The sequence below is a fragment of the Zophobas morio genome, unplaced genomic scaffold, assembly GCF_036711695.1.
Source record: "Zophobas morio isolate AGI-343-1 ecotype UQ-CSIRO unplaced genomic scaffold, CSIRO_AGI_Zmor_V1 ptg000016l, whole genome shotgun sequence".
In the NCBI taxonomy this organism is placed as follows: domain Eukaryota; kingdom Metazoa; phylum Arthropoda; class Insecta; order Coleoptera; family Tenebrionidae; genus Zophobas; species Zophobas morio.
The window spans coordinates 7745444-7759966 of record NW_026972121.1 but is presented as its reverse complement, the minus strand read 5'-3'; the positions used below and the strand labels follow the sequence as shown (position 1 = coordinate 7759966).

General features: G+C 32.6%; 2 protein-coding genes across 2 annotated transcripts in view; both read right to left on the bottom strand.

Annotated features, from left to right (window-relative positions):
* Window positions 1–168: 168 nt before the first annotated feature.
* LOC135129710 (uncharacterized) lies at window positions 169–946 on the bottom strand. The gene is made up of 3 exons (XM_064056956.1): window positions 834–946; window positions 579–775; window positions 169–513 (listed from the first exon to the last, which is right to left on the bottom strand). Exons 1-3 carry the CDS (start codon window positions 850–852, stop codon window positions 223–225), a joined length of 507 nt encoding a protein of 168 aa, XP_063913026.1. The 5' UTR covers window positions 853–946; the 3' UTR covers window positions 169–222.
* An 11204-nt stretch (window positions 947–12150) lies between these two features.
* LOC135129709 (angiopoietin-related protein 1-like) overlaps window positions 12151–14523 on the bottom strand; it is a 105562-nt gene continuing 103189 nt past the window's right edge. The window contains exons 2-5 of the mRNA XM_064056955.1: window positions 13313–13393; window positions 12661–13183; window positions 12377–12607; window positions 12151–12326 (exon numbers count right to left, since the gene is read on the bottom strand). Of these exons, the coding sequence (XP_063913025.1) occupies window positions 12151–12326; window positions 12377–12607; window positions 12661–13183; window positions 13313–13390 (1008 nt within the window). The 5' untranslated portion in view covers window positions 13391–13393. The remainder of the gene's footprint in view (window positions 12327–12376; window positions 12608–12660; window positions 13184–13312; window positions 13394–14523) is intronic.

Genomic DNA, 14523 nt, shown 5'->3' with positions numbered 1-14523 from the left:
ATCATAAGCGGCTCTTCCGTGGAGATCTTTTGCCGGGATATCTTGGTAGAATGAGTCATGCTCCCTCCTGTCATTCTACCTCCAATGTTTCTAGTTTTGATGAATTTTCATTTCCTCTATCTTTGCTGAGACAATGGGTGGTAGTGCAATAAAAAAAACTTATACCTGTCAGATTTACAACTTCTTTACTTTTCTATATTTATGTAATTTTATATTAAAAACTTATCTAACATCGAAATCACCGACTGCATCGTTATCAAAAACTAAAATTTCGTAAGAATCCATATTTAATTCCTGATTTTTGTAAGGAAAATATAATGATGCATTTCCAATATTGTAACTGCAAACTTTGCCCACTATTACTTCTTCTTGGTACGAACCTCTTCCAATATTTAAAAGTTTACCATTTTCGTAACCTCCTACTACCAAATGTTTACCAATAATATCCGTATGGAGTGTACATGCTTTTGCAGGTAACCATACAAATTTCTCTAGATGCTGGCTACAGAGAATCTGCTCCAAAATTTTGTAGAATGAACATTAATTATTATTTAAGAAATATTCTAGATATATCGTACCTTTACGGCTTCACACGATGTATGTATTCCTTGTTTGGAAGCTGTTACCGATTTTATTCCTTTGTAGATTCTTGTTGTTAAGAGTCCATGATTTAAAACCAATAATTGTCCAACGTAAGTTCGTTCTAGATTTTTGTCATACCCGGCAGGTACGGCGTCATCGGGTATTTCTCCATTGTAATCTCGCCAATAGTAATCTCGAAGATAAATTCAAATATAGGAAATAGTGCAAAAAGTACACATAAAAACTCTTACCAAACTTTGAACTGCTCATCTCCGTTGCTGTTCGAATACAGAGAAGTTACATATATTGAGAGTAAATACACACCTTCTCTTACTGATAAGAAATTTTGTCAACTGTAGAATAAATATTGAATTAAAAGGAATGAATGCACAAAGTACTTTTGACGACTTGTTTGTACCATAAAGCAATAAATTATGATATAAACGTTGCTAAAAGATAAAAACCATTCTGAACTCTGTGACAAAATATATACATTTATGGTGAACCGGAAATTAAACCCTTAAAATAGCCCGCTTGTGGTACATAGTAATTTTCCATAGCGAGCCTACCCTTCGTTATCATGGGAACCAAAAGTCCGAACATTTGAGTTAATATCAATTAACATAATTTTCAAGGCCTCACATAGTCACACCTCCTTCCAGGAATAGTCGCCAAAACGCAGTCTATGCCCTAAGATAGAGAAAATTTTCGCGCCCAATCAAATCATTCCAATTGCAATTAATATACAAAGTTGCAATCGCAAACAACGAGAAGGCGAGCCCTTTGATACCTTTTTAACTGATTGCAAAACTTTGGTGCAAGCATGTGACTTCAAGAATGCCGATGAACTCTTGAGGGACAAAATAGTATTGGATGCTGCTGACACGGACACCATCGACACGCCATTGAAAAATTTCGAATTGCTGAACTGGTAAGAAGACAAACCCAAGAAATCCATGGAAAAGAAGTCAACCTGGTAGCTGGAAAGAAACAGGAGAACCAACAGAAAAATGGAAGGTTTGTTCAACAAAAATGGAGAGAAACCCCTTCTTCCTCCTCCTATGAGAGACCGAAAAATACAGATGGAAAGTTCCACGACAAGAGGAAGGAGAGATACGAAAGAAACAATGGAAACAGCCCAGGAAATTGTCAACGCTGTGGGAGAAGACACGAGAGACAACAATGTCCAGCAAAAGGCAAGCAGTGTCAGAAATGTCTCAAATTTAATCATTTTTCAAAAATGTGTAAAACGCCAGCTCATAATATTTCAAATTCAATTGAAGTTTCCAACATTGATGACGACGATAATACGTATTATTGTAATAATATTAGGAAATTCAGGGTAAATTCAATCTCATGCAGCAAATTTCTGAAAGTTGAAAATGTAAATGTAAATTTTAAATTAGATACTGGTTCAGATGTTAATTTAATACCATACAATGTCTTTGAAAATATACAAAAAACTACGTACAAAAAAAAATTAAAATTAACGAGTAGTAATCTCAAATTAGAAGCGTATGGAGATTCAACAATAAAACATTTTGGACATGTTGATCTAAATGTTAAGACTGATACAATGAATTCCGTTGAAAAATTTATTGTCACCAAAGCTAATTTTACACCGATCTTGGGACTAAGTTCATGTTTAAAATTAAACTTAATCAATATGAAAGTTGATAAAATAGAAAAGGACAATGGTAAAGAAAATTTAATTGAAAATTTCAAAGGTGTAGTTTGTTTTCCAAATAAATATAAAATCGAACTAAAAAACGACGCAAATCCTGTATCTTTGCCACCTTACAGAATTCCTATAAAATTGCAGGATAAAGTTAAAAATGAATTAGACAGATTGTATAAATTGGATATTATTACAAAATATGAGCAACCGACGGCATGGGCTAGTAGACTCACTGTTGTAGAAAAACCAGATAAAACGTTGAGACTGTGTTTAGATCCCAAATATATAAATGAAAGTATTAAAGACGAGCATTTTGAAATACCTACATTGTCTGATCTAAAATCTAAACTTGGTAAAGCCAAATTTTTTAGTTGTTTGGATCTAAAGGAGAGATTTTGGCAGATTAGGCTTGATGAAAGTTGTATTCAATACTGTGTTTTTTCAACAATGTTTGGTAGTTATGCGTTTAAAAGACTACCATTTGGTTTGAAAATATCTGCCCAAGTCTTTCAGAAATTCAATTCTCAAACTTTCGGAGATATTATTAGAGATCAGAGCTGTTCAAAGTACTCAAAAAAAGTACTTGAAGTACCAAGTACAAAGTACTACTTGAAATAGTGTTCAAGTAAAGTACCAAGTACTTACTTTCAGCAAGAGTATTTCAAGTATCAAGTACTTTTCAGATGTACTTGAAGTACAAGCCAAGTACATTACTTCAAGTACTTACGAGTACTTGAAGTACTGGAGGCATACTTCAAGTACTTACAAATACTTGAAGTACTGAAAATGCTTCAAGTACTTTCTAATTATTTGAAATACTGTAGAATTAGATAACTTTTCCTGTTTTTTTAAAAAAGCTTAATATATTTTAGAACTGAATTTTTTAATACTCAGAATTTAAGTATACAATAATACATACTTCGCCACATAAAAAATTGCATAAGCATCAACTTAAATGCAGAATGGTAGCTCACTTATTAATAATACTATGTTATTTATAAACAATATTCTTTTGAAATACTTTTACATCTTTCTGTTGACACAATGCCTTCGACAAAATTAACGTCTATTTCTAATTTAAAATTTAAAATAAAATACATGACGGCGTTGTCTATGTATGCTTACTATTAATTTATAACAAAAACATCGGCGCTGTATGGTATTTTCTCAGGCTTCTGTTGACTTTTTTTTATATTTTGAATTTTGGTTCACCACCAAAACGTTCTGATTTTTTAATAAAGTTGTGTTAAAAATATATGAATTTTATGAACCGGTTTCGTGTTTAAGTTTGTGGGCAGTTTACAGCACCCTTAATCATTACCCACTGTGAAAGTGCACAGGGCCGGATTTCTGAAAGTGAAATTTTTCAGAAAAAAATTTTAAGAGCAGTGCGATACATATACATGCTCGTGACATAAAAATGTTTAAGTCACTATGTTGCATTTTCAAAAAAAATGTATGAATTTTTTAAATAAAAAATAAAATGCCTAAAACGAGAGTCCATTTTCAGCGAAAACTATAACTCTTGAAAAATATCAAGGTGATCAAAGTAATTAGTCGTTTTTTACTTTTGCGGTTACCAAAAATGCTGAGAATTTTCTTGGAATGAATGCCCCATATTCCTGAATATATCTATCTACCACTTACGTATTTACTATTCTAAAAATTATTAAATTAACCTAAATACTAGAGTGACTAAATAGTAAACACTAATCACTACAATGTTTGTCTAACTAAGTGTGCAACTTTACACTGACAAATCACAAATAATAGGTTCGTAATGCTGTTCCGTCCATTTATACAAAATTTTGTTCCTCTAATGCCACAATACTTTCAAAATTTTCCTTTACATTTTCGATTGGCTTATTTTTTATTTTTACCTGAAAACCCAAAGAAGATGACATTAGTAACTGATAACTACAATGACTTCAGGGAATGCCTAACAACGGCTTTTGCGAAAATTCAGGTAAATATGTACTAAATTTATTATTGTTAAAATATTTCGTAGGGGTGTATTTATCTAGGCAATTATACTAACTAATCGCAAATTTCATTAACTTTGTATTTTTTTTATAATGTGAATATGTGTTTTGTTCCAATTACGGAAGGGGCCACTGACCCTTTTGGGTATCTTTACCTGATATTGTAAATACAAATGTAAATTCAGTACTTCTGTAACCGTCCTGTATTTAAACATCGAAACCGAACGCTGTCTATTATTTCGCACACAACAAAACAAAGGTCCTTCGAGCAATATCAAAGTACAATTCGGTACTCATCAAAACCATACAATCACGGTCGTATCAACTGGATTACAAAAAACATTGGTACTACGAGCCGAGTTTCACAAAACATATTTCATTTTGAACAATATTGGGTTTATGTAATAAGCGATGCAATGCAAAACGTAAAGTTGTTGTACGGTAATAAATAAAATCCGCACAGGAAAGATAAATGACACTAATTAGTGTGACTTTTAAAATCATTGTTTTTCTGCATTACGTCTTTTTAAATTGTTGGTGTTCAAATAATTCACACAATTTAACAGATTATTTGAAACTGTAATGTGAGAAAATATAAGTAGTAATAACAAACTAAGTTTATATGGCTGAACCATGTATAAACAAAAAAAGAAAATTTGGTAAAAAACGAGTGTCTAACATGATAAAGAAAATTAAACTGCAAAATATTTAACATAAAATTGTGTTTAAATTCTAGGAGGGAGAGGCAAATATGAAAGTCTGTACCTGCCATCAGCTATTGCTATTATAATAAAAGGGATAATCCCCTGCCGAGTTCTCCGCCCTGACCAGGCTTCTTACTGACAAATACACGGCGGGGTTAAGAAACTAATGAAAGAATAAATATCTTTTTGAACGAGTACTGAATCATTTCTCAAATATTTCCAAATCCGACCTTGCACTTTAGCAGGTACGTCAACAAACCCGATTCCCTTTGGGGTACCGGGAAGGTACTGAAAAACTACCCGCAAAGTTAAGTTCCAGACCAAAATACAAAAAAGACAAAATTCATATATTCACAACTTTACATCGCTGAAAATTTTACATCCACTCTCAAATGACATATTTATGACATTAATTTTCTTACCTACCTATCTATCGGCATTATGCAAGTACCTATGAAATGTACGTCATATTGTGGATAAGATATCCACAATCACAGATCAAAATATAACCTCACAGGAAACAAACACGATTTTACTATAAAAATACATCTAATCAAATAATTGAATTAATAACTTCAAGTATTTAACAGACCCTATTTTGAGATGTGAAAACTTCGTAAAATAGAGACTAAAGTATTTGAAATTTCCACTTTCATACTTCAAGTAATTCAAGAGTATTTAAAATACTGAGTGAAGTACTTGGAGTAAAGTACTTGGCAAAATCAAGTACTAAACTCAAGTACATTTTAGAAATACTTCAAGTACCAAGTACCAAGTACCTAAACATAAAAGTACTTCAAGTAAAGTACTTGAAATACTTAAAGTACTTGAAGTATTACTTCAAGTACTTTTACTTGAAGTACTGAACAGCTCTGTTAGAGATATTGATGATATATTGATTTTTGCAGAAACTGAAGAACAGCATGATCAAACGCTAATTAAAGTTCTAGAAAGGGCAAAAGCAATGAATATTAAATTCAATTTAAAGAAATTCCAATATAAACAAAAATCAATTAAATATTTAGGGCACATTTTTCATAATGGTACTGTCGAAATTGATCCAGAATGAATCAAAGCAATAATGCAATATGATACACCACGTGATAAAAAAGACTTGCAACGACTGTTGGGTTTAATTAACTATTTGCGCGATTTTATCCCAAATTTAACTCAGAAATCCATCTCATTAAGACAGTTACTCAAAAAAGATTCACAATTTGTATGGTTAGATGGTAATACTCAATGCTTAAATAACATTAAAAAATTGATAAGTGATGCGCCGTCACTAAATAATTTTGATCGAAATAAAGAAATTGTAATACAAACTGACAGTAGCAAAAATGGCATTGGTTGTAGGATAAAAAACCTATTAGCTTTGCATCAAAAAGTTTGTCAGACAATGACATCAAATATGCACAAATAGAAAAAGAATTTTTAGCGATATTATTTGCATGTCAACGTTTTCATTATTTCATTTATGGCCAAAAAATTAAAATTCAAACGGATCATAAACCTTTAATTGGTATAATGAATAAAGAAATAAATCACATTCCATCTAGTCGACTTCAAAGAATTCGTTTCAAGTTATCAATGTATGATTTCGAATTAGTGTACACTCCGGGTACAAACATGTTAATTGCAGACGCGATAAGTCGAGCATGTTCAACAGCTGAAAATATTGAAACTGACATAGAATTGAATCAAGTAATTCATATAGTTAATGTGAGCGACAAAATAATCGAAAAAATAAAATACGAAACGAATAAAGATGAAATCTTACAAGAATTAATATCATTATGTATCAATGGTTGGTCACAAGATAAATCAAAAGTTAATGAACATGTAAAATTTTATTATAAAATGCGACATGACATTTTTGTAAATGATGGAATAGTCTACATACAAAATAAAATAATGATTCCAAAAAACCTAGAAACTTTAACAAAGTCCAGGAATCACACTTAGGTATTTACAAAACCAAGTGGAGAGCAAAATCATTATTTTATTTCATTAATATGGATTCAAAAATTGAAGAACTAATTGGGAAATGCCAAACTTGTCAAAAATATAGACCTAAAAATGACCATGAACCAATGATAATTCACGAAATTCCTCCACTTCCGTTTGAAATAGTAGGTTCTGATATTCTGGAATATGCTGGAAAAAATTATTTAGTTTTAGCGGACTATTATTCACATTGGGTAGAATTGAAATGACTACCAAACAAAAATTCAGACTCTGTTATTAAAGCACTCAAAGAAATTTTTGCGACACATGGAATACCTGATAAATTAATTGCTGATAATATGCCATTCAATTCGTTCGAAATGCACAATTTTGCTGCCAATTGGAATTTTTCAATAACTACAAGCAGTCCGAGATATCCTCGTAGTAATGGTTTGAGTGAACGATATGTTGGCATTTGTAAAAAAAATTTAACGAAATCTAACGAAACAGGGACAGATATTGAAAGTATCTTACTCGATTACAGAAATTCACCCCTTTTCAATACAGGAATCACACCAGCAATGTTATTGTACAGCAGAAAAATGAAAACTAAATTACCTATGTTGAAAACAATGTTACAACCACAAATTGTCGAAAACTTTCATAACATGCTTGAAAATCACAAACTTAAACCAAAAATAAATCATGACAAAAATACCAAAGAAAGAAATTATGATCTAAATAAAAAAATTATTATGTATAGGGATAATGATAAAAAAATTGGTCTAAAGAGTTTAGACAGTACATCCCTCGCTGTCGGAAACGTGACGACTGCATGCCTATTATGTTTTTTTTTCGCAGTGGATTTCAAAGAATTCGGTTTTGTAGTTCCTGAGTAAATCAATAAAATAAATTTACGCATTCATTAATTTTTTTGAGTCACCCTGTATATGCAAATCCAAAAAAAAATCAATGGAGTGATAAATCACAAGTACAGACTCATCATATTTTGTACAGTTTAGATAGGATTTATTCGGCAAACTTTCGAGCTGACGTCATCAATTTTTTGGAGGGGATAAGTAAATGTATTTTGACTAAACATTTATTATGCTCTTTATAACCTTAAAACATCTGCAAGATTTCAAAGCATTCGGTTTTGCAGTTCATGATTAAATCAAAAAAATAAATTTACGCATTCATTAATTTTTTTGAGTCACCCTGTATATGCAAATCCAAAAAAAAATCAATGGAGTGATAAATCACAAGTACAGACTCATCATATTTTGTACAGTTTAGATAGGATTTATTCGGCAAACTTTCGAGCTGACGTCATCAATTTTTTGGAGGGGATAAGCAAATGTATTTTGACTAAACATTTGTTATGCTCTTTATAACCTTAAAACATCTGCAAGATTTCAAAGCATTCGGTTTTGCAGTTCATGATTAAATCAAAAAAATAAATTTACGCATTCCTTAATTTTTTTGAGTCACCCTGTATATGCAAATCCAAAAAATATGAATGGAGTGATAAATTACAAGTACAGACTCATCATATTTTGTACAGTTTAGATAGGATTTATTCGGCAAACTTTTGAGCTGACGTCATCAATTTTTTGGAGGGGATAAACAAATGTATTTTGACTAAACATTTATTATGCTCTTTATAACCTTAAAACATCTTCAAGATTTCAAAGCATTCTGTTTTGTAGTTCCTGAGTAAATCAGTAAAATAAATTTACGCTTTCATTAATTTTATTGAATCACCTTGTATATGCAAATCCAAAAAATATGAAGGGAGTGATAGAACACAAGTACAGACTGATCATATTTTGTACATTTTAGATATGATTTATTCGGCACACTTTCGAGCTGACGTCATCAAGTTTTTGGAGGGGATAAGCAAATATATTTTGACTAAACATTTATTATGCTCTTTATGACCTTAAAACATCTGCAAGATTTCAGAGCATTCGGTTTTGTAGTTCCTGATTAAATCAATAAAATATATTTACGCATTCATTAATTTTTTTGAATCACCCTGTATATGCAAATCCAAAAAATATGAATGGAGTGATAAATTACAAGTACAGACTCATCATATTTTTACAGTTTAGAAGGATTTATTCGGCAAACTTTCGAGCTGACGTCATCAATTTTTTGGAGGGGATAAGCAAATATATTTTGACTAAACATTTATTATGCTCTTTATAACCTTAAAACATCTGCAAGATTTCAAAGCATTCGGTTTTGTAGTTTCTGAGTAAATCAGTAAAATAAATTTACGCTTTCATTAATTTTTTTGAGTCACCCTGTATATGCAAATCCAAAAAATATGAATGGAGTGATAGATCACAAGTACAGACTCATCATATTTTGTACATTTTAGATATGATTTATTCCACAAACTTTTGAGCTGACGTCATCAAGTTTTTGGAGGGGATAAGCAAATATTTTTTGACTAAAGATTTATGATGCTCTTTATAGCCTTAAAACATCTGCAACATTTCAAAGCATTCTGGTTAGCAGATTGAAAATTAAATTTCAAAATGTTGTTTTATAATTTTGATTTTTTTTCCAAAAATCTGGACGTTTCGGGTGAAAAGTCGATTCGGAGTTGTAAACTACATGTGTAGGACTATGTTATTTTATACAATTGAAAACCCATTTACTATGTACAATTTTGAAGTGACGTCATCGCATTAGTGGTGGGGATGATTAGACAAATTTTGGTTAGCGTTTTACCATCTACATCATATTCTTAATATAAGTACAAAATTTCACAACAATCGGTCCAGTACTTTCGGAGATTATCTGTCTAATAAAAATCCGGGACGGCAGACGGACAGACGGACGGACAGACGGACGGACAGACGGACGGACAGACGGACGGACAGACGGACGGACAGACGGACAGACAGACGGAAATGGGAGACCTATTTCTTCGTCTTCTAGGGGTCATGAAAGATCGAGAAAACGTAAAAGTAGAGATTCGGCCGACGGACTCGATTACAATACTTCCTTTGCTTACGCTCGGGAAGTAAAAATATGGAAACCAGCAAAAATCGTAAATCCATGGCATACACCGCGTTCAGTAATAATCAAAGATTTAAATACTAATAAGACTTTAAGACGCAACACTGTAGATTTGAACTTTAACAATCATTATAATTTTAAAAATGCCAAAAATTGTAAGGAGGATGAGGAACAAGTGAAACAAACGAAAAGTTCTTGCAAATCAACCTCTGATAATAATCAAAATGTAAACAGACCAAATTGTGACGTCAATCAACCGAAAATAACACGCTATGGACGTATTGTAAAGCCTGTTGTTAAGTTGAATTTGTAAATAGTAAGAAGTAGGATAAGTAGTTTTTGTAATGTTAAGAATTTATGTTTTTATTGAAAAAAAGGAGATGTAGTGATAAAACATACAAGTATTACGGGTTGCAGAAGCAAGGCAGTAGTTAACATAGCGTACTGAATGTAATCACGTTGTTTCAATAAATCACTAAAGCAGAAATGTCTTTAAAGCATAAGTACTTTTTTTGTACATCAGGGTAAATTAATAAGTGACAAAGCAAACTAGAATGTAAAATCCATACTTCAAGCACAAAATTAAAATAGTAGACATATAATTTAATGTTTCAGTACACACATACAGAGTGAGTAATTTTTAATGCAACACAACATACATCTATCAGTTATTGCTAGATTCCAAAATAAAGACATACGTAAGTACTGTTCAGAATGTCTTCTTTCCTGTGCAACACACATTTCGATGCGATTTAAGCAAGACAACCGAACGCGGGCAAGTGTTCCAAGAGTTATATTAGAGTTATTATATTTAAATCTTCACAATTACGAATAGGACTTTGGTAAACTTGTTCTTTTACAACCCCCCAGAGGAAGAAACCTAAAGGTATCAAGTCGGAACTACAAGGGAGGCATGCATTCACACTGCCTCTGCCAATCCACTTATTTGCAAACGTCTCATCAAGATAGTCCCCAACGACTCTGTGATAATGAGGTGGTGCCCCGTCCTGTTGAAACCACAGCTCTTGTCGGAGGTTGAGCGGAACATTTTCTAATAACTCCAGAAAACCATTTTACAAAAAATTGTCGTTAAGTATTACGTAATCTGCAATAATACCAGCTCACACATTTATGGAATAAACATTTTGAAAATGAGCTGCTCTGATCCAGTGTGGGTTATTTTGGGAGTAATAGTGACAGTTGTGCCGATTAACAACCCCGTAATTGCCAAATTTTGCTTCATCGCTGAACAAAACTATGAATAAAAAATTCTAGTTGATATAAAATTGGCATAAAATTGCAAAATTGTATTCTTCTGGGAAAGTCATCTTGTTTTAGAACTTGTACTAATGTCACGTGCTTCCAGACTTTTCTTTGGCGAACGGCGTCCGCCCGCCGTCACCGACGATGAGTCATCCCTCATCGCCGCACATACTAGAAAATCCATAGACGTCGTACCGCAGCGGCGTATGGGTTTATGTCGTAACAATATGTATAAAGGGAGTACAGTGCTCATTATTTTGTATCACAGGTTTTATATTTGTTTTCTTTCATAGTGTTGTCTATCGTGCCTTATTATTAGATAGATCTATTAAAAATATGTTTTGGAAATACATTTTAGTAACTACGCACTTTTGTGTGAATGAATTTTAGAAGTTAATTTACTTATTTCAGTACATAAGATTGAACAAACAGTGTTTGCAATATTTTTCAGGTAATATTGAACTATGTTATGTAAATAATACACATATACAATTTCATTACGTCAGACAAATAATCCGAACTTTATATACATACTTGATGCTGCCAGTGCGAAGCCAGACCGGTTTGCGTATTTTAGTAAGCCTTAAAACTGAGAGGCGGCACCTATATATGACCTACTTTGACTCTACAATCATTTATAGAAATCCTGTATTTATTAAATGTGTTCAAGTCTGTGTTATATATATTAATCTTTACGCGTAACAACACGAATCAGTATTTAGAACAGGGAAAATTACTACTTTTATTATATACCTTGGCTAGGCGAAATAAAATCTACTTGGTTAGACATTTTTGAATTATCTAAACATTTACGACAGCTTTGGAGTTTGACGGTCGACAAGAAAAATTTTACAGTTGTGTAAGAATTTGTAAGAAAATGAAAACAACATACATTTAGTATTCATGTTTCTATTGACGTATAAATCAAATATTAAGTTTTTGACTGAAATCTAATTTATAATCAATCGAATGGTCGAATAAGCATATTTGCTTTCTTGAGATTGTAGTTATAACGATGTGCATCATACCACATTATTCCAGACTTGTACACTTGATAATTGTCACCAGGTTTGGGTTTAATAACATAATCTCCAGTCAAAAGAGCTTTGTAACAATTCGTAAACCACCAACCAGTTTCTATAAAATGTTGTACATTTATTTCTGAAAGCAACTAAAGAAAAACTTACGAAAATGAGCTGCACATGATTCATCGTGGACATTCTCATCTTGATCGGGCGTACTGAATTTAATACCAACGTGATGTTTAAATGAGTCTCCAGCATTACCAACATAGTTACCCAAACTATTTAAAATATACTTCACAGTTTCGTTTCCGATGTTAAAATCATCGTAAAAAGCGAATACGTTCTTCAAGTCCCAATGAACCAGTTCAATTAGCAGTTCATTACGTTGGCTATCTACATCAACGAAGAAATGTTCAAATATATAGACAGTGCAAAAAAAAACTTACTCGTTAACTCGTGCAAGTAATCCAAACCCAACCAATGTTCTCCCGAAAGAGATCCAAACCCGGTTTTGTAGTCACTCCAGTTGAAACTGAAGCTTTGGGATCCGTCGACCCTGTTTAAAACTGAAACCCATCCACCACCTCGTGTCGACATATTGCACCAAACCAAGAAAGAATTATTTGATACTCTGGGCTGAATGCGATAAATTGCAGATACATTGTAACCTCTATCTTGAACTTCTTTGCAGTTCCTTGGTAAATTTTTACATCCGTGGATTTTTGTGGTGAAATTACTATTGCTTTCCTTAAGTGGATTCTCGAAAAAGCAAACCCCTTCACCCATTTTTTGGTGTTCTGTTTGCAGCGGTTTTATATTTCCAGCATCTGTTTTACTGTTATTTTCTATTTTTGATTCGACCTCACTTATTTTTTTTTCTAAAGTATTTTCCAAATAATGAATGCGTTCGTTTAGTTTATTTACGGTGTTACGAAGTTCTGTCAAAATTTCAAGTTCAGCATTGGGCGTCTGCAATTAGATAAACTATTGTAGGTCAGAGATATGTAAAAGATATAAGATTTTACATATCTCTGTTGTAGGTATGTCTAGGATAGAAATGCACTTATTTTTGTACAGGTGGCTCAATTTGACACTTACGCTACTGTCGCAACTTCTTTGTAAAAGTGTGGCATTTGGAATGACGAGTAGGAGCAGAAACACCTTCTTTGGAATCATTATCTGTAATAATAAATGACTAGGCGCACTAAAGGACAGTTTTGTCTATGAACAAACATAATAAACAATATGGATAAGAGTTATTTAAATAGAACTTCCCTCGCGTCTCAAATGCCTGTATTATATTTTCTTGACCACCATGACTGACTGAAGTGTTTTTCTTTTTTTAATCAAGTAAAATTTTAAACACATGAATGTAATTAAAGTAATTTCACAGCAAATAAAATTAGTGGTCGGGTAATGTTATTCTAAGTAGTTCCGTTACGATCGGCGTAACGTAAGACCGGAACAAATAAGATATTTTCTGTTACAAAGACCTCGTAGATGTTTGTTTTCAAAATATTTTTATAGGTGAGCCGTACAACTGTCTCAAAAATTCTTGTGACCAAAGACGAAAACCTATCAACTTCCTCCTGTGATAAAAGAAAACTGAAGAAAATTCTTAATGATTTTCTATTCAGAAAAGACCTGCTGAGGCATCGGAAGAATTTTACAACGATTTCAAAGTGCTGGTATCAGACAGACAGACAGACGAATATCTGAAAATTTTGCCGAATAAATGGTATTTAAATTTTATAAAATAAAATACTCCTCTATTTGCAATTGAACTTTGAAACTGCAAAACCTAATGCTCTGAAATCTTGCAAACTATTTAAGCTTATCGAAACCATAGTAAATCATTAATCAAAATTTATTCGTCTAATTCTTCCCAAAAAAGTTGATGACGTCTTCTTAAAATTATACCGAATAAATCTAAAATGTTCACAATATTAAGTAAGAGCTAGAAGGTTGGAATAAGAACGGGGGGAGAATATCGTATGCTTCCAATTATTTTCCAATGGTTTTGGGGTAAAATCAAACACCGTTTACGATGGGTCTATTGGTTGCACGTGTGAGCAGCTACAAAGCCCTACTGTTTTACTGGTACCGGTTCGATGCCTATAGGTTTTTTAGTATGTACGGTGCGGTGACCCATCATCGGTGACAGCGGCGCTGGAATAAAGAAAAGCCTGGAAGCGGTCCATCGAAAGTTGCGGGATGGTGGACTTCAACACAACCTCGAAAGCGGCGTTTGCGATCTTTCCAAAAGAAGCGTACAGCTGTTTAAATAGGGACTACTGTCAGCGGCAAGC